The sequence below is a fragment of the Hyperolius riggenbachi genome, chromosome 4 (assembly GCF_040937935.1).
Source record: "Hyperolius riggenbachi isolate aHypRig1 chromosome 4, aHypRig1.pri, whole genome shotgun sequence".
Taxonomy (NCBI): Eukaryota; Metazoa; Chordata; class Amphibia; order Anura; family Hyperoliidae; genus Hyperolius; species Hyperolius riggenbachi.
The window spans coordinates 492,176,785-492,196,563 of record NC_090649.1 but is presented as its reverse complement, the minus strand read 5'-3'; the positions used below and the strand labels follow the sequence as shown (position 1 = coordinate 492,196,563).

The window sequence follows — 19,779 nt, the reverse complement described above, 5'->3', positions numbered from 1 at the left end:
CTGGCCACCGTGGGGGACACTGCCCAGCCAGACCCTGCAAGAATCCGGCTGCCTGACCCCCCAAACGCCCCCCCCCCCTTCTGCAAAAATGCCTGGTCTTGAAGGGGGGTTAGGCGGCCGGTCCCGAAAGGGTTAAGTGGCACTGCCTATTTATATGTTATGCTGCATTGTTTTGTTTTTTTATTATTCCTGTTTGTTTGTTTTTTGTATTAACAAAGAGGGGGTTTCATCCAATATTTTGCAGGCCTACTTCGTTAAGTTCATGTAAGGTTGGCTCCACCCATGACCACACCCACATTCCGGTGCATGACCACACCAATTTTCCGGCTAGAGCGCCCAAAAGTGCCCGAATCTCTTAGGATCCTAGCAATGCCCCTGGTGAGAGGTATATGGAGGCTGTCATATTTATTTCCTGTTAAACAATACCAGTTGCCTGGCAGTACTGCTGATCTCTCTGGCTGCAGTACTGTCTGAACCACACCAGAAACGAGCATGGAGCTAGTCTAGTCAGACTTCATTCAGAGCACCTGATCTGCTGCATGCTTGTTCTGGGGCTACGGCTAAGGCAGGGAAAAACAGATTTTCCTAAGATTCCCGGGTTTCCACGGTCCTGTGGTTTGCTCTGCAATCAGTTTCCCGCACGCCATTTTCCACGTTAGTTTGTGTTTTTTCGGAATACATTGAAATTATGAGCGTGCGCGTCGTGCAGGAAAAAGCAGGAAGCTGTCCTATTTAAAATCGCGGGGGGAAAACAAGAACGCGGAACGCAAACTAACACAAATGACCTGCGTTACCTAATCGGCGGGTCATTGACTACAATAGCCAGTGCGGCATTGCACGTTTTAATGCGCACAAATCAGATACTCAGGACAGCCAGGCAATGTGCATTGTTTAATTATAAATAAATATGGCAGCCTGCATATCCCTCTCACTTCAAGTCCGCTTTACAGAAAACCTGAAGGAAAAATAAACTTATGAGATGACACTAGCAGAGGCAGAGCTACAGCCCAAAGCTCTGCTTCCCCGGGCAGCAAAAGTCACGACCAGGAAAGTTGTGGATTTTTGCCCTGTGGTTTTGGGGGGGGATTCATTGATATTTCAGGCGCGGGGATGCTGCGTTTTAGAGGGGGCATTCAGGCTTAACAGCATTGTACAGTAAAAACAGTAATTTAGGGAGGCTTCAGTGTCTCTTTAAAGTGAACCTCCGGACTAAAAATCTACTCAGCAGCACTGAAAAGGCTTGGTGTTTCTTTAACAGTTTCACAGCATCAGAACTTTGTTTTTTTACCAAAGCATCAATTTTAGCTGCATTTTTAGCTAAGCTCCACCCATCAAAGAAAACTGCCCAGGCTTTTTTTCCCTGATGCTGTGTAAAGCATGATGGGATTTCCTATGTTGTTATTCACGTTGACTAGAAACTGGGAGGGGTGATCAGCACACAGGACAGTTGGTACTGTGTCTCATGCTCCCTGTCACCTCCTTTCAACCAAAAAGATGGCTGCCCTCATGAAATCAAACATTTGCCTGTTCTTTTAAAACAGAGTGGGTAAGAAGAGATTATATTACCTATCTATTTTAATTCACATAACTAATGTAACTTAATGACAGTATGTTTGTTTGTTTAGGCTGAAGTTCCTTAAGCCAAACTGGCCTAACCCACTTCTGTTGCTCCACTCTTTGCTGCCCCCCGACTATGAGGCTGGGAGTCAGGAGGATGGGAGCGTACACAGTAGCGTCCCTACCATAGGGCGGCAGGGGGCGCCCCGCACCGGGTGTCGGGCGCCCCAGGGGGTGTCATCAGGCCTCCCACAGAGGCCTGTGCAATGTGCAGGACAGGAGGGGGAAGCAGCACGGAAAGGAGGGGTGGTGGGGAAAGCGGCGGGGAGGGGGGCCGGACCCCCCACCTCCCTCACCTGGGTCCCCTCCTTCTGGCGCTTCCCCCTCCTAATTAGCAGCAGCGGGCAGCAGCGGGCAAGAGGACTTACTCACCTCCATCCTGCGTTCCAGGCGATGGCAAATAGCGTCATCGTCACGTGACGCTGGTCTCCTCCTTCTCCACCGCTCACTGTGCTTCCTGATTGGCGGAAGCACAGTGAGCAACAGAGAAGTCGGAGACCAGCGTCGCGTGAGGATGACGCTATGCGCCGCCGCTATCGCCAGGAGCAGGTGAGTGAGTCTTCTTCGCCGCTCCTGCTCGCTGCTGCTAATTAGGAGGGGGAAGCGCCAGAAGGAGGGGGACCCAGGTGAGGGAGGTGGGGGGTCCGGCCCCCCTCCCCGCCACCCCTCCTTCCAGGCTTTCCTCACACTGGGGGCAACTAAACTAGCTATACTGGGGGCAATTATACTAGCTATTCTGGGGGCAATTATACTAGCTATTCTGGGGGCAATTATACTAGCTATTCTGGGGGCAACTGTACTGGCTATACTGGGGGCAACTAAACTAGCTATACTGGGGGCAACTAAACTAGCTATACTGGGGGCAGCTATACTGGGGGGCAGCTATACTGGGGGCAGCTATACTAGCTATACTGGGGGCAACTAAACTAGCTATACTGGGGGCAACTAAACTAGCTATACTGGGGGGCAGCTATACTGGGGGGCAGCTATACTGGGGGCAACTAAACTAGCTATACTGGGGGCAGCTATACTAGCTATACTGGGGGCAGCTATACTGGGGGCAGCTATACTAGCTATACTGGGGGGAGCTATACTGGGGGCAGCTATACTGGGGGCAACTATACTAGCTATACTGGGGGCAGCTATACTAGCTATACTGGGGGCAGCTATACTAGCTATACTGGGGGCAGCTATACTGGGGGCAGATATACTAGCTATACTGGGGGCAGCTATACTAGCTATACTGGGGGCAGCTATACAGGGGGCAAATATACTAGCTATACAGGGGGCAAATATACTAGCTATACAGGGGGCAACTATACTAGCTATACTGGGGGCAACTATTGACGATTGAAGTGTTTTGTGGACAGGTCTGCCACACGATTGCATGTATTTTCTGGTCAAATCTGCTACATGATTGCATGTATTTTCTGGGCAAATCTGCCGACATGATTGCATGTATTTTCTGGGCAAATCTGCCGACATGATTGCATGTATTTTCTGGGCAAATCTGCCGACATGATTGCATGTATTTTCTGGGCAAATCGGCCGACATGATTGCATGTATTTTCTGGGCAAATCTGCCGACATGATTGAACGTATTCTCTGGGCAAATCTGCAGACATGATTGCATGTATTTTCTGGGCAAATCTGCCGACATGATTGCATGTATTTTCTGGGCAAATCTGCCGACATGATTGCATGTATTTTCTGGGCAAATCTGCCGACATGATTGCATGTATTTTCTAGGCAAATCTGCCGACATGATTGAACGTATTCTCTGGGCAAATCTGCAGACATGATTGCATGTATTTTCTGGGCAAATCTGCCGACATGATTGCATGAATTTTCTGGGCAAATCTGCCGACATGATTGCATGTATTTTCTGGGCAAATCTGCCGACATGATTGCATGTATTTTCTGGGCAAATCTGCCGACATGATTGCATGTATTTTCTGTGCAAATCTGCCGACATGATTGCATGTATTTTCTGGGCAAATCTGCCGACATGATTGAACGTATTCTCTGGGCAAATCTGCCGACATGATTGAACGTATTCTCTGGGCAAATCTACAGACATGATTGCATGTATTTTCTGGGCAAATCTGCCGACATGATTGCATGTATTTTCTGGGCAAATCTGCAGACATGATTGAACGTATTCTCTGGGCAAATCTGCAGACATGATTGAACGTATTCTCTGGGCAAATCTGCCGACATGATTGAACGTATTCTCTGGGCAAATCTGCAGACATGATTGCATGTATTTTCTGGGCAAATCTGCCGACATGATTGAACGTATTCTCTGGGCAAATCTGCACACATTACGTGTATTTTCTTCAGAAAACCTGCACAATTATGTGAATTTTCTGGGGAAAGGGTCACCAAAACTTGGGTCCACTGTCTTTGCATTGCACTTTTAAAGGGAACCCGAGGTGAGAATAATATTGAGGCTGCCATATTTATCTCCTTTTAAGCAATACCAGTTGCCTGGCTTCCGTGCTGGTCCTCTGCCTCTAATTCTTTCAACCACAGACCCTGAACAAGCATGCTTGTTTCTGGTGTGATTCAGTTCACTACTGCAGCCAAATAGATCAGCAGGGCAACTAGTATTGTTTAAAAGGAAATAAATATGGCAGCCTCCATATCACTCTCACCCGGGTTCACGTCAAATTACAGTTAGCTCCGCCCTCATCCGGTCATGGCCACGCCCATTTTTTCCGCGCGCCGCATGTTATAGCGCCACCCATTTTTTGCCCCTTTACTTTTTTTTTTGGGGGGGGGGGGGGTGTCTTATAATACCCAGCACCGGGTGTCAAATGCCCTAGGTACGCCACTGAGCGTACAGAGAAGCATCCATGTACATCAGCCCTCTGAGCCCGTTCATAGGACAGGGATATCTGTCCTGTATATGATGTATAACTATAGGAAATAAATAGAATCTAGTTTTTTTTCCACAAGATCACACCATGGTAGTTTTTCCTTTTGTTCATGCCTTCAGTGCTCTGAGCTTTTCTGCAAAAGTCTAAATATCGATATTACCGTTTTGCCGAAATAGCGCAGTAACAAGCGCTTGCCTCACCTCTGTGCTGAGAGCTTTCTAGCACAAAACACGTGGGAAGACCTGAGCGCCAGCTATTTCACCTACCTACTGAGCCGGGATAGGAGCCGGCAGCTGGGTTAGCAGCTGTTGGCCTCGGAAACATTGATACCGTTTCATTCAAAGCAAACTTCTGGCCTTTTCACGCTTTGGTTTTCCTGCACTAATACTGAAAAGAGTCTTCAAACAACAGCGGGCAACAAGAATGGGGAAAAAAAACCCCCTGCATATTAAAACGTATTTATTATTTACAGAAAACGTTATTTTGTTTCAAAGTTTATGTTTGTTTTGGACAGAGCTGGGAAGGTTTGGAAAAGACTGCATAGCAGAGTGGCTCTGGCAGGGCTGATGCTTCCATATCATCTCACTGGGCAATAGCCCCGGCACCCATAGCCGTATTCAATTCACTCTTTCTACCAAGTGTAGGTGATCATTTTTCATTTTCTGTTTAATCCTTTAGCAGCCTGTTTATTTAGAGGTTTGCAAGTGCTCCAGGTCAATTTATTTTAGCATATGTTTTTTATTTCTTATTTGTTACATTTCCCTGCTTCTAATTAGTACTGCTGTAATGTGTATATAAGGCCACCTGTCACTAGGGGGCAGTGTGAGACAATAACACAGGACTTCTGCATTCAGTTTGCATATTTTCTGCTAGCAGAGAGACATCAAAGCATTCCAAGAATTCACAGCACAAGTTCTGCTTACTGAGGTGAAAACCAGTACACGGATCTCAAACGAGATAACTCTATTGAAGCTGCTGTAAGGGCCGTTTCCATTAGATGCGGTGAGATGCGGCTATATAGCCACATCGCACCGTGGGTGTCCTGAACCCTACCCAAGGCATGGCAATGGAACAATTTCCACTGTGTGCATTGCGTGCGGAGCAGAGCGATCCAAGCATGCTGCAGATTCTCACACAACCGCATCCCATCTGGTCACAGTCACTTCCACATTGAGAGGTGCGGAAGTGACGTGGGCAGCAGCAGAAATGATGCGATGTGGCGAGGTAGACGCAATCGCATCACTTTGCAATGGAAAAGGGCCCTAAGAGGTTTGGTTTAAGTTTTGTTACCTGCTTTCTGTAAATAGTGTGCACAGCACAGATAAAAACTGGTGTCGGTGAACCACAAACATTATTGTCTCTTTAGACATTAGCATAACTCTAACTGGCAACTAATTAAAAGCCATAAAACTCTTTCCTGGAAGAGAACAGCTTCTGAGTGCAGGGAATAGATAAAAAAGGCCAAAAGTCCATAGATTATAGCTCTAAGACACTAAAAGACTGTGTCATTCAGCTGAAGCAAAAAAAATTCCAAAACATTAAACTTTCTTTTTTTAGCTTTCAAACAGAAAATAAAACTGTGAGATTCTACCCCCAAAAATGTAATTTTTAGGAGTAGGAGGACAGATACAACTCTTTCTCTCATCTGTTTATTTTCAGCTCAGGTTTGCAGTAAAAAGGAGCCTTGTTGAAGAATAAAAACACAGGCCTGTCATTACACAGTAGATTGGACCTTCCACAATTAGCCCTTCTTAACAGAAAACACCCAGTATAAAGAAATCCCATTCTGCTGATGGTAAATGAGTTTCTCCTTGTGTAAGTCATTCTTTGAAAGTCTTCCCCTCCATAGAACATGCGTTTTAATTAGAGGAAACTTTAAATTAGAAATATGAAATGGAGTTTTGAAATATTCGTGTCAAGGTTATTCCTGAATACGATGACAATTGGCCGGGATAATATTATAAAGGGCGCGTAGGCTGGGGGGACATTTGCTAAGCTGACATCATACTGGCTCATGCAATAAAGCACCATTATCAGTGATCGCTCATGAGATGATGGCCCATTCATCAGCGAAACAGCCATTTATAACATTCGGGTCATTATGACTCTGTCCAGCCAAGCAGCAGAGTTTATTTTTGTACTCTGTTATCTTCCTTTTTTGAGTTTTTACGCTGCAATAAAGAGCCATTAACCCCTCCCAAAACTATCCGCAGAGATTCCCGGGTCAACATTCAGCAAATAACTATTCATGAGATGATTCTTTACTCCCATAGGACTAACATCGCATAGATATGTCTCTGAACAATACAGGGTTGCAGGCTGGACTGTGTTACAGAGGAAACAGGTGTTCAGTTAGGAGTTTTGAGTTTAGGCATCAGAAGGAGGTTTTTAGGGTTAGGCGTCAGGAAGGGGGGTTTTAGGGTTAGGATCGGGTAGTTTTTGGGTTAAGCGTCAGGAAAGGGCGGGGGGGGGGGGGGGGGGGTTAGGGTAAGACATCAGGAAGGGGGGGTTTAGGTTAAGGAGTCAGGAAGGAGGGTTTTAGGTTTAGGCATCAGGAAGGGGGTTTAGGGTTAGATGTCAGGAAGGAGGGTTTTAGGTTTAGGCATCAGGAAGGGGGTTTAGGGTTAGATGTCAGGAAGGGGGGTTTTAGGGTTAGGCGTCAGGAAGGAGGGTTTAGGGTTAGGCGTCAGGAAGGAGGGTTTAGGGTTAGGCGTTAGGAAGGGGAATTTTAGCATTAGGGATCAGGAAGGGGGGTTTTAGATTTAGATGTCAGGAAGGGGGATTTAGGGTTAGGCATCAGGAAGGGGGGTTTTAGTGTTCGGCGTCAGGAAAAGGGGATTTAGGGTTAGGCAACAGAAAGGGGGGTTTTAGGGTCAGGTGTCAGAAAGGGGGGTTTTAGGGTCAGGTGTCCGGAACGGGGGTTTTAAGATTAGGTGTCAAGAGAGGGGGGAGGGTTCTCTGTGAGAGTAAGGTTAAGTTTAGTTGTAGTAAAATTTTGGTAACATTTACCAGTGTTTTACTGTCCTCATTATCACTCATTATCACTGTAAGTACTTTTCACCTCTATTTCACGCACACATCTGTTGTCCCTGCAGGACCTCAAACCCAGACTCCAAAACCCATCAGGCAATAGCCCAAAGCACTGGGCCACCAGCCTTAAATACGGCTTTATTTGATTGAATTACACCAAGACAAACGCCCTTTTCATGGAATCGTTTGCCTCTGTAAAAGCGTAGAAAGAAAGGCTCCTTCCCAGCCCCCCCGGCCTTAATGTGTGAATGATATAAATATAAATAATGGAGTGTGGTCTTCAGTTACTCTGCATCAGCTCCCAAATAATAACCTTTGGCCTGCCACATTATTAAACTGCTTTTATTGTTTAATTATTCATGCGGGGTGTATTCAGTAACGTTATCCACCGCAGGTGTTATTCAAAATTTAAATACTTTCCATGAAAGCCAGTCGGTGACCTTCCCTGGTGTGGACGTCTTCCAGCGGCTGTCAGAGCGGCGGGATGGAGAAACGTGACCTCAAGCAGAGCAGCGAGAAGAACCGCAATCTACAACCGCTAATGCGTCGCTTAATGAATCCGAGGAGCGCCAGAGAATATAAATCATCCAATCGGCACTTGGCTGGACCTTTAAAACTTGGAGGAAATGTTTACCCCGACCATAGCAAAGCATAGAATGCTAAAAGATTAGTGTAATTGTGTTTGCACCCAGTCAGGCACAGCACTGGAGATTTGGGCGCACCAGGCGCCGCCATAGGCCGTAATGGGAATTACAACTATAGTGACTCTCAGTCAGTAATTACAATAAACACAGCGTAACTTGGCCGCCAGCGAATTCCGTCTTACCCCACAGTCCGGCCTGGAGGGGGAATAGTAAGAAACGCCACCAGGACTTTTGCAGGAGCAGGGTGAGCCCTTTTTCAGCTTCACCCTGCGCTCATAGTTCCCGTACGTGTTTGCACTGTTGCGTTTTTACCCGAACAGCAAGAATTTAATATTATAACCCATCTCCAAGGAGAATTAAGAAACTTCCTGTAGGGAGAATACATAATATTTACCTCACTTAGGAAGGCCCTCTCCGGCCCTCAGTCCTCCTCTCTCATCTTCAGGACTGGCATGGCAGAGAAGTCTTTGGCGAGTGTTCACTGTCCTCTGATGACTGCCCTTCCTGTAGCTTCTGTTCACAGCAATAGTAACTGAGTGGCCTGTCAATCAAAGTTGTGCAGACTGCCCCATGTTCCCACATTTCCCAGAATGCAATGCTGTAACCATTTGGAGTAGTACTGACTAGTTCAGCACTGCCTTATAAGTCTTAGGCTCACACTGCACATAAACATATTTAATTAAGTAGAACTAAACAAAACGGATCAGCACAGATGCAAATGGTTCCTATGCAAACGCTCCGTTTACATTAGTCTGTTCAGAACGGATCCGTTTGATCAGTTCCGATAAGTTGAACACATGTATGGGTCCTATATGACTTTTTCGGAATGGCCAGGATAAAGGGGATTCCGAAAGAATCAGTAAAGGTATTACAGAATGGAGAGTGTCTGCTCTGACTAGGCTAGTCGCCGCGTACGTTTTGAAAATTACTCACATGCCGCTAATTTTTCAGGTCCTTCACTGCTGCTGGTTCACTTTAAAGAATCCCTTTAATAACTGAATCGGATGGTCGACCGGCCTCCAAGTCACCTGATGTGTGGCCACCTTAAGACTCACAGGAAATAGTGCAGATGTTGCCGTCTTAATTGTGGCGGAGAGGCGGGACTGTTTGGCTACCACTGTGACAAAAATAAAGCGCCCCTTCTCCACCTAGGGAACATCTGTCCTCACCATTACAGGCCAGCACAAGCCCATCTGGGTGGTTTTTGTTTTTAAATGGCCCATAAAATGGACTTGCATAAAATAAAATAAATCTGCCGGGTCCGTACAGTAATTCCGTCTCACCTAAAGTGAAATCAGAGTTTGTTATTTATTTTTCACGATCAATATACACTTTTTTCTCACCGTTTTCGGGGTCGTGAGAATCCGGCAGAGTGAGAAGCATCCCGCTGTGCTTTCTTGTCAGGGGTACGTCCGCCAGGCTGCTCTCCTTCTCACTGTCACTGCAGCAGAGATTACATCATCAATGCAGGTCAATCGCAAATTCACAACAATGTCAATAAACATTCTAATGCATGTTTTTGCTCTCTCATGAGGAGCAGCTAGTCTGTGGCCAGTTAATGATAGCGCGCCAAAAAATGGACGCACGCTAAATAGCAGGTGCAAGGGCCCCCCACTAGGGAAACTGCAGCTACCAATAGCAAGTGCTTCTCGTTCCGCTATTGGGAGCCATAAGCAGCCCCAGTGCCCACTAATTAGCAGGCACCTATTTTGGTAGCGGGGGGTTATTAGTTGTTGGGGATGGGGCGGGTTATTAGTTGCGGGAAGGGGGGGGGGGGTGTTTATCATAGTGAAAAATTGACAAATATTGCCGATATTTCACTATATCAATCAGGTTGTAGAATATCGGTAAATTTACCGATATTCTACTACCACAATAAAATGACGGCCCAATTTATGACACAGGAAGGGCCGGGCCCAATTTATGACACAGGAAGGGGCACTTACAATTTATGACACAGGAAGTGGCGTGCACAATTTATGACACAGGAAGGGGCGGGCCCAATTTATGACACAGGAAGGGGCGGGCCCAATTTATGACACAGGAAGGGCCGGTGTAATGTCAGATATTGCAGCCCGGAAGCAGCCTTCCTCACTGAGTATGGCGCATGCTCAGTGGGAAGTTAGACATTATTTAGCTGAAATATCTCCGCTTCCGCACCACCTACACTCACGAAATTCTCAGGGGAGGGAGGGGACCCCCAGATCTAGCTCTGTGACGAATTGCAGGCCCCTAGCCCCGCTAGTTCCCGAGATAGGTTTGCTGCAATCAGTGTCGGGAACCAGCGGGGCTCGGGGGCTGCAATTCGGCACAGTGCTAGATCTGGGGGTCCCCTTCCTCCCCTGAAAATTTCGGGGGTGTACCTGGTCCGGAAGCGCTGATATTTATGACGTTTTACCGTGGCTGCACAATTGAATGGGACGCAGGCTCCTACTGCGCATGCGGGGCTGCAAAATATGAGAGGCTGCAATAGCTGACACGACACCTGGTCCAATTTATGACATAGGAAGGGGCGTGCACAATTTATGACATAGGAAGGGGCGAGCACAATTTATGACACAGGAAGGGGCAGACACAATTTATGACATAGGAAGGGGGCACTTACAATTTATGACACAGGAAGGGGCCTGCCCAATTTATGACACAGGAAGGGGCCGGGCCCAATTTATGACACAGGATGGGGTGTGCACAATTTATGACACAGGAAGGGGCGTGAACATTTTACGATGGGATTCTCACTAAAAACACAATTTAAAGCAAATAACAATGACACTGAAGTCAGACATGGAGCTGTCATAAGATGTCAGCCTGTACAATGTCCTCTCAGGTTTGCTTTCTTTCACAGGATTTAGACACAGGTTTACTTTAAAGAGGAACCAAAGTCAAAATAACATATTCATTAAAGCTAGTGACACACCAGGACGTTGCGTTTAGGGGACGTTATAGGGCACATAACGTGCCCCTAACGCAACGCCTGGTGCTCTCTGGTGTGGACATCAGACTGAGCCGCGTTGTGCAGCTCACTCTGGCGTCAGTGATGCCGTGATGCGTACTCTTGGACGCATGCGGCATCACGTGGTCCCGCCCGGCCAATCGCCGCACAGAGCGGCCGCTCCAGGAAAGAAACACTGCACGTCACTGAGTGCAGTGAATATTAATTAGCCATGTGCCCGGCCGCTCTCCCCTCCTCCCCAACATGACTGAGCATGTGCAAACAGTCTAACGCGGCTTAGCCGCTTATAAAGTACAGCATGCAGCACTTTGCTGCGTTACAATGTAACGCAACGTGGGCAGTGTGAACAGCCCACTTGTGTTACATTGCTGTGCGTTGGGGGAGCATTACAGGCTGCACTAACGTGCGCCTGTAACGTCCCTGTGTGCAAGAAGCCTAAATGTTTTTCGTTTTTTTTAACAATATTCATTTATAAATGATTTAGTCAGTGTTTGCCCAGTGTAAAATCTTTCCTCACTCCGATTTAAATTCTGAAATTTATCACTGGTGTTGACATCTTTAGTACTGGGCAGGTGATCTATGCAGAATGTTTGTTACTGAGAGTTCTAAAGCCAGTAGAAAATATAGCTAGTGCTCTGGAGTTGAAGTGTGTGTGTGTGTGTGTGTGTGTGTGTGTGTGTGTGTGTGTGTGTGTGTGTGTGTGTGTGTGTGTGTCCTGATAATAAACAGCCTAGGCAAAGCCTAAGTGAGAGGGTGGGGCTACATACCAATATATAGCAATATCTAGATATAGGAAGAATTTCTGGTGTTGAAATCAGACTACGTAATGTAAAAGTCTTCACAGTTCCTCTTTAAGCAGCTGAAGCAAATATCAGTTCTCGGGGAGGCAGGAGGGTGGGAGGGAACTTCACTATTGTGGCAATTTGAGAGTGGAAATTCAGCCTATTACAGATGGGTGTTTGTGACGGGTTCTCTTTGTGGCGTCTCACTTCAGAACACCTGTCACAATGAGGCTGTTGTCAGCCTGTCACACGGCCATTGTCAGCAGCACAAGGGGATTACCTGAGTTGTGAATAGTTAAACAGCCTCTGCCACAGGTACAGCATATGGCGGCAGGTCAGCAGAGCCTCCTCCGGTCCTTTGTGTAGAAACTCCAATTTCGTTTTGGTGAACAAAAGGCTGCATGGAAAGATAAACAGAGCTGTGAGTGGACGTGAATGGCTCATGGGAGATGTAGAGTGTATGGTGACAAGAACGATTGCTGGATATTCATGATGCTGAGCCTGTATCTGCCGGGTGTTTGTTGAGTGTGTCCTGGTTACCGTGACTAACGCTGAAGTATTTGCATGTAAAGATGTCCGTTTTCTCTAACTGGATTAGACAGAAACGACAACAGATTGCACATGCTGCATGGCGCTGAGAGGAAAGAAGCTATACTGAGCTCAAATATAACTTTATGTAGCTATTATGTATTCATACAGCATTGGCACCTCTTCTGCAGTGTTTTACTGAAATCGCTCACATCCTTGTTGCTAATGCTGAATACACACGTTGAGATTTCCCGTTCGATTCCCGGGATCGAACGGATCGAATCGATTATTTCCAACATGCTCGATTTGGATTTCGATTGTTTCTGCCGTCGATTTGCATGTTAAGTATGTCAAATCGACGGCAGAAACGATCCGTTTGATCCCGGGAATCGAACGGGAAATCTCAACGTTTGTATTCAGCATAAGAGGCAGAGTCGGATCATCCGCAAGCCAATCCTAGGCAGTTGCCTGGGGCCTAAAGAGAATCTAGGGGCCTGGTGGATGCTAGTCCCCACCAAATTTAACTAAAAAAAGCCAGGTGACCATCAGCGGTGTGCAGGGGCGTAGCAATAGGAGTTGCAGAGGTTGCGACCGCATCGGGGTCCTCCCTCAACTACAGTATTAGCTCTCTATTGGTCCTGTGTTCATATATTTATTTTGGTTGAAAAAAGACATACGTCCATCGAGTTCAACCAGAGAACAAAGTACAACTCCAGCCTGCTCCCTCACATGTCCCTGCTGATCCAGAGGAAGACAGAACACCTGCCTGCACCCTCACCTATCCCTGCTGATCCAGAGGAAGGCACAACACCAGCCTGCTCCCTCACATATCCCTGCTGATCCAGAGGAAGGTACAACACCAGCCTGCTCCCTCACATATCCCTGCTGATCCAGAGGAAGGCACAACATCAGCCTGCTCCCTCACATATCCCTGCTGATCCAGAGGAAGGCACAACACCAGCCTGCTCCCTCACATATCCCTGCTGATCCAGAGGAAGGCACAACACCAGCCTGCTCCCTCACATATCCCTGCTGATCCAGAGGAAGGCACAACACCAGCCTGCTCCCTCACATATCCCTGCTGATCCAGAGGAAGGCACAACACCAGCCTGCTCCCTCACATATCCCTGCTGATCCAGAGGAAGGCACAACACCAGCCTGCACCCTCACATATCCCTGCTGATCCAGAGGAAGGTACAACACCAGCCTGCCCCCTCACATATCCCTGCTGATCCAGAGGAAGGTACAACACCAGCCTGCACCCTCACATGTCCCTGCTGATCCAGAGGAAGGTACAACACCAGCCTGCCCCCTCACATATCCCTGCTGATCCAGAGGAAGGCACAACACCAGCCTGCTCCCTCACATATCCCTGCTGATCCAGAGGAAGGTACAACACCAGCCTGCACCCTCACATGTCCCTGCTGATCCAGAGGAAGGCACAACACCAGCCTGCACCCTCACATATCCCTGCTGATCCAGAGGAAGGTACAACACCAGCCTGCCCCCTCACATATCCCTGCTGATCCAGAGGAAGGCATAACACCAGCCTGCACCTCACATATCCCTGCTGATCCAGAGGAAGGCACAACACTAGCCTGCACCGTCACATATCCCTGCTGATCCAGAGGGAGGTACAACACCAGCCTGCACCCTCACATATCCCTGCTGATCCAGAGGAAGGTACAACACCAGCCTGCACCCTCACATATCCCTGCTGATCCAGAGGAAGGTACAACACCAGCCTGCACCCTCACATGTCCCTGCTGATCCAGAGGAAGGCACAACACCAGCCTGCTCCCTCACATATCCCTGCTGATCCAGAGGAAGGCACAACACCAGCCTCCTCCCTCACATATCCCTGCTGATCCAGAGGAAGGTACAACACCAGCCTGCACCCTCACATATCCCTGCTGATCCAGAGGAAGGCACAACTCCAGCCTGCTCCCTCACATATCCCTGCTGATCCAGAGGAAGGCACAACACCAGCCTTCTCCCTCACATATCCCTGCTGATCCAGAGGAAGACACAACACCAGCCTTCTCCCTCACATATCCCTGCTGATCCAGAGGAAGGCGAAAAAACCCTTACAAGGCAAGGTCCAATTAGCCCCTAAAGGGAAAAATTCCTTCCCGACTCCAGATGGCAATCTGATAATATCCCTGGATCAACATCATTAGGCATTACCTAGTAATTGTAGCCATGGATGTCTTTCAACGTAAGGAAAGCATCTAAGCCCCCTTTAGTTTTCAATATTTTTTATTGGAATTTCACATTTTTAACAAATATGCCATTGACATATCATGTATAAAAAACAGAGATACACTTTATACATAATGACATTCTTTGTTTAAACAAATAATATAAAATAACCTGTACAAAAGTTATGTTGTTGAAATTTGAACAGAAATACCTAGTAAATGACATAGCTTGAAATAGATACAGTACATCATAAATGTTGAGTTTCAAAAAATTATAATTAAACTATATCAGACAATTTCCTTTGGTCTTTTATTATACCCAATATTATATATATAAAAATATTAATCATATCTTAAATGTATGCTACCTTAGTGTGAAGTGATCCTGTGATCCTGTAATGGTGTAAATTTTAGGATCTTGTTTATAGAGATTTCCCAAGGAACAGAACCTCTGGAGAATGGGGGCATCAACTAACCTCCCTACTGAGACTCCAGAGGACGCATCCCTGTTCTATCTCCATGGTTCACTTATGTTACACCATCACTATATAGATCCAAGACTTTAATTCAAAATAACCAATAATCAAGATATGATCCCATCATTATGAATGTCTTATACATTACAAGATTCCAATATTCCTGTGATATATTAAGCCCCCTTTAAATGCAGGTATAGAATTTGCCATAACGACTTCCTGTGGCAATGCATTCCACATCTTAATCACTCTTACTGTAAAGAACCCTTTCCTAAATAAATGGCTAAAACGTTTTTCCTCCATGCGCAGCTCATGCCCTCTAGTCCTTTGAGGAGGCCTAGGGACAAAAAGCTCATCCGCCAAGCTGTTATATTGCCCTCTGATGTATTTATACATGTTAATTAGATCCCCTCTAAGGCGTCTTTTCTCTAGACTAAATAAACCCAGTTTATCTACCCTTTCTTGGTAAGTGAGACCTTCCATCCCACGTATCAATTTTGTTGCTCGTCTCTGCACCTGCTCTAAAACTGCAATATCTTTTTTGTAATGTGGTGCCCAGAACTGAATTCCATATTCCAAATGTGGCCTTACTAGAGAGTTAAACAGGGGCAATATTATGCTAGCATCTCGAGTTTTTATTTCCCTTTTAATGCATCCCAAAATTTTGTTAGCTTTAGCTGCAGCTGCTTGGCATTGAGTACGATTATAATAGTTCATAATAGTCACTTCTATAGATACTTTAAATAGTGGTAATCATTAACAAGCTGTTCCCCTCCCCCATCTTGCACCTCTGACACTGTAGTTGCCATTGGCAGGTTTTGGTGCACCGTATCAATTGTTTGTATAGAGTGCTTGGGGGGCCCCATGTAAAACTTGCATCGGGGCCCACAGCTCCTTAGCTACGCCACTGGCGGTGTGCAAGAACTGCTATCTTGCCCAGGGCCCCACATTTCACTTTAATCCATCTCTGCTCAGAGGAACTCGCAATCTTAACAGCCCCAACATTGTATAACTCTTGTAAATAGTAATTACTGCATCATTTTACGGTTAAAGGGAACCTGAGGTTAGAGGGAAATGGAGGCTGACATATTTATTTCCTTTTAAACAATGCACATTGCCTGGCTGTCCTGCTGATCCTCTGCCTCTAATACATTTAGCCACAGCCCCTCAAAAAGCATGCAGATCAGGTGTTCTGACTGAAGTCTGACTGTATTAGCAGCATGCTTGTTTCAGGTGTGTGATTCAGCCACTACTGCAGCCAGAGAGATCAGCAAGACAGCCAGGCAACTGGTATTGTTTAACAGGAAATAACCATGGCAGCCTCTCACTTTAGGTTCCCTTTCAAGCAATCCTTTAAAGGTGTTATCAGGCAAAAAAATAATAAAACAAATAATAAAACAAGTGCTAGTTACCAGGGGTTTCCTCCAGCCCCAAGCTCCCAGCACGTCCCTCGCCGCAGCTCCGTCCCGGTTCCCGGCGATGACGTCAAGCCGACCTCCAGGCGCTGTCAATCACTGCCACGTGGACCGGAGCGTACTGCGCAGGCGTAGATCAACTTGGGGCTGGAGGAAGCCCGGGTAAGTAGCGCTTGTTTTATTATTTTTTGCCTGATAACTCCTTTAACCTACCCAGCGTTCAATTTCCCCAGGATTTCTGTGCAAACAGTGATAAAATTTATTTTGAAAACTTTTTTTTTTCCTGTAACTTGCCAAAATGTGTCAAGCAAGGGTCTAGTATACAGTGCAGGAGAGTATTGATGTGTATGCATGTTTATACTGTTCACAGCATGTTTTTTTGAATGGACATTTCTGTCCATACCGCTAGGGAGGTTAAAGAGAATCTGTAACGTCAAAACGTCCCCTGGGGGGTACTCACCTCGGGTGGGGGAAGCCTCCGGATCCTAATGAGGCTTCCCACGCCGTCCTGCGTCCCTCAGGGGTCTCGCTGCAGCCATCCGAACAAGATGACGTCAATATTTACCTTCCCGGCTCCTGCGCAGGCGCTCTGACGGCTGTCGGCTCCGAAGTAGGCGGAAATACTCGATCGCCGTCGGGTCTGCTCTACTGCGCAGGCGCAAGTTTCCGGCGCCTGCGCAGTAGAGCGGACCCGACTGAGATCGGGTATTTCCGTCTACTTCGGAGCCGAGAGCAGCCACAGCGCCCCCCGCTGGAGCCAGGAAGGTAAATATTGAAGTCACAGTCTGGTCTGTCGCCGGCTGTTCGGAGGGCTGCAGCGAGACCCCCGTGGGACAGAGGACGGCGTGGGAAGCCTCATTAGGATCCGGAGGCTTCCCCCACCCGAGGTGAGTACCCCCCAGGGGACGTTTTTGATGTTACAGAGTCTCTTTAAGTGGTAAAAGAAGTATAAAAGTAAGATACCTTTTTAATGAGAAGCCTTTGGATGCTTCTCCAGCCCACCAATCCAGCCTGGGACCCTCTATACCTACTCGCCCCAATAAATCAGATCGGCTTCTTCTGTCTGGGAGTGCAGATCGTGAGGAGGGCAATGTATGATTATTATCATTTTATTATAATTATATTTTTTTTTTACTAAAGTAAAGTAAGTTTGTCCTCATCAAGGAGAGTCCACAGGTACAATGCAATTTTGGCCTTCTTCCTGTTAGTTACTAGAGCCATTTGTAATCGTTCTGTGGTAAAAATGCCCTCAGCACAAAACAACAACACTGTGAGGTAAAACACACCTATATAGTTGCTGTGAGGTAATATTAACTTCACAATAAATAAATTGAATCGCTCAGAGGAAAAATACACCTCAATAGACGCATTGAGCTACAACTGCCGTCTATGGTAACTATCTGAGGTAAAATACAGCTCAAGCTGAAAAAAAAAAAGAGATTCCGGTTGAAAAAAACGTCACTTCCGATCGAATAAACCATTAGATCGAATACTTTATATTTTCTCTCAATCTTTTTTCTCAATTTCGTTTTTCAGCATATTCGATCATTTACCCCGGATTTTAAGCCTAATCGAACGTTCGTGTATGGTATCTCGAAAACAACTATGCAATTCTTTTCAATAAAATCAAACAAATTTATCCTATTGAAAAAAATGAAAAAATTGTACCATGTATGGGCACCATCAGGCGATCATTTTTCATCTTCTGTTTAAAAAAACAGCGCTCCGCAATTGAAAAAGTACCAAAAAGTAGGTGGAAGAGTATTTTCTCAATTGTTGGTGGTTTAAAAAGTATTTTATTGGTAAGATGTAAAAATATCACCTAGGAGAAAAATTGAATTGTATAAGGCCTTGTTGACCTTATACACCTTATACTTGATGGAAATCTGGACACTGAATGAGCCCCTCAAGCTGTATTCATGGCACAGAGACTTCAGAAGACAGACTGCGAAAGGTTAAACAGGTCTGTGACATCACAGCGCAGCGCTGACTGCAGTTCGCCGCCCGTGCATTTACCGTACTGCGGCGGCTGTGATAATGTGCTCCTGGTTATGCTTTTATCACATAAAAATGGCTTGGAAATAATACGCAAAGGGGCAGATTTAAAAGGCGAAAATTATTATTATTATCCATTTATTTAGCACAGACACATTTTCCGCAGCAATTTACCGACTGCACTGAGCAATTTACATCATTCTCGCTCAGTGAGGCTCACAATCTAAGGGAGAGCTTTGGGTGAAGGGAAGTCAGTTAACTTTCCGGTATGGATTTTGGGGGGATTTGGGAAGAAACAGAAAAGACGGAAAGTCTTTTATGGAGGAAGCCAGACCATTGCACGATATGGAGACTTTTTAAGTAACTTCCTGCGGTACTAAAGTACCAGTCGTCAGTACAGACGCCAGTGGAGGGAGAGGATACCCAGGAGAGGCGGGGTTGTGCACTCTGCTGCCCCCTCCTGCCGGGTCTGAGCAGGCTGCTCCGGGTGTGCAGCAGCGGGAGGACCATGCTGGTGTGATTGTAGAGCTCCCCAGGCAGGGCAGGGCAAAATGAAACGGCAACTCCGCTTGTCCTTGCAAACAGCCGTTGATCAGCTGTTTTGGAGATCTGAAAGTTCTATTGCACTTACGCAAAGTCAACGGGCAGCGCCGGGCCGCCCATGAGGCAGAGTGAGACGGGTTCTCAGGCGGCAGAAGTGGAGGGGCGGCACCTGCCCGGCCATGGGTGGGGGGGGGTCCCATGCTGGAGGGGGCAGCAGGCAGGAAGGGAAGCAGCGGGGACACCCCAGTCTGCGCTCCCCCTCTAGCTATTAGCGCAGTGTACAATCAGGCAGTGGGCGGGGAAGCGATGACTCCGCTCCTTCCGCCTTCCCCCGCTTGTCACTTCCTGCAATGCCGCCCACTGTACTGTGCAGTGGATGGCATTGCAGGAAGTGACAGGCGGTGGAACGCAACGCTGTAACATCAGGGAGGTGAGTCACTGCTTGCCTGCCCGCTGCCTGATACTTGTACACCAATAATAGCTGGAGGAGGAGCGCAGACCAGGCTACCTATACTGGAGGCAATTATACTACATGGGGGGCGGCATCTTCACAAGTTTGCCTCAAGCGGCGAAAAGTCTAGAACCGGCCCTGTCAACGGGGGCCTAGCATAATGATGTGGGATTCCAGTGCAATGATGGCTAGGGCACGCTTACAATCTAGCACATACCAGGGCCGGATTTACCATAAGGCATGGTAGGCACGTGCCTACAGG

The 19,779-nt window shown here is 46.9% G+C and overlaps 1 protein-coding gene across 5 annotated transcripts in view; it reads right to left on the bottom strand.

The window, feature by feature from the left end:
- TTC7A (tetratricopeptide repeat domain 7A) overlaps window positions 1–19,779 on the bottom strand; it is a 464,279-nt gene that overhangs the window by 140,859 nt on the left and 303,641 nt on the right. For all 5 annotated transcript variants that reach the window (XM_068233041.1, XM_068233042.1, XM_068233045.1 and 2 more), the window contains 2 exons: window positions 12,189–12,305; window positions 9,517–9,614 (listed from right to left, as the gene is read on the bottom strand). In XM_068233041.1, the coding sequence (XP_068089142.1) occupies window positions 9,517–9,614; window positions 12,189–12,305 (215 nt within the window). The remainder of the gene's footprint in view (window positions 1–9,516; window positions 9,615–12,188; window positions 12,306–19,779) is intronic.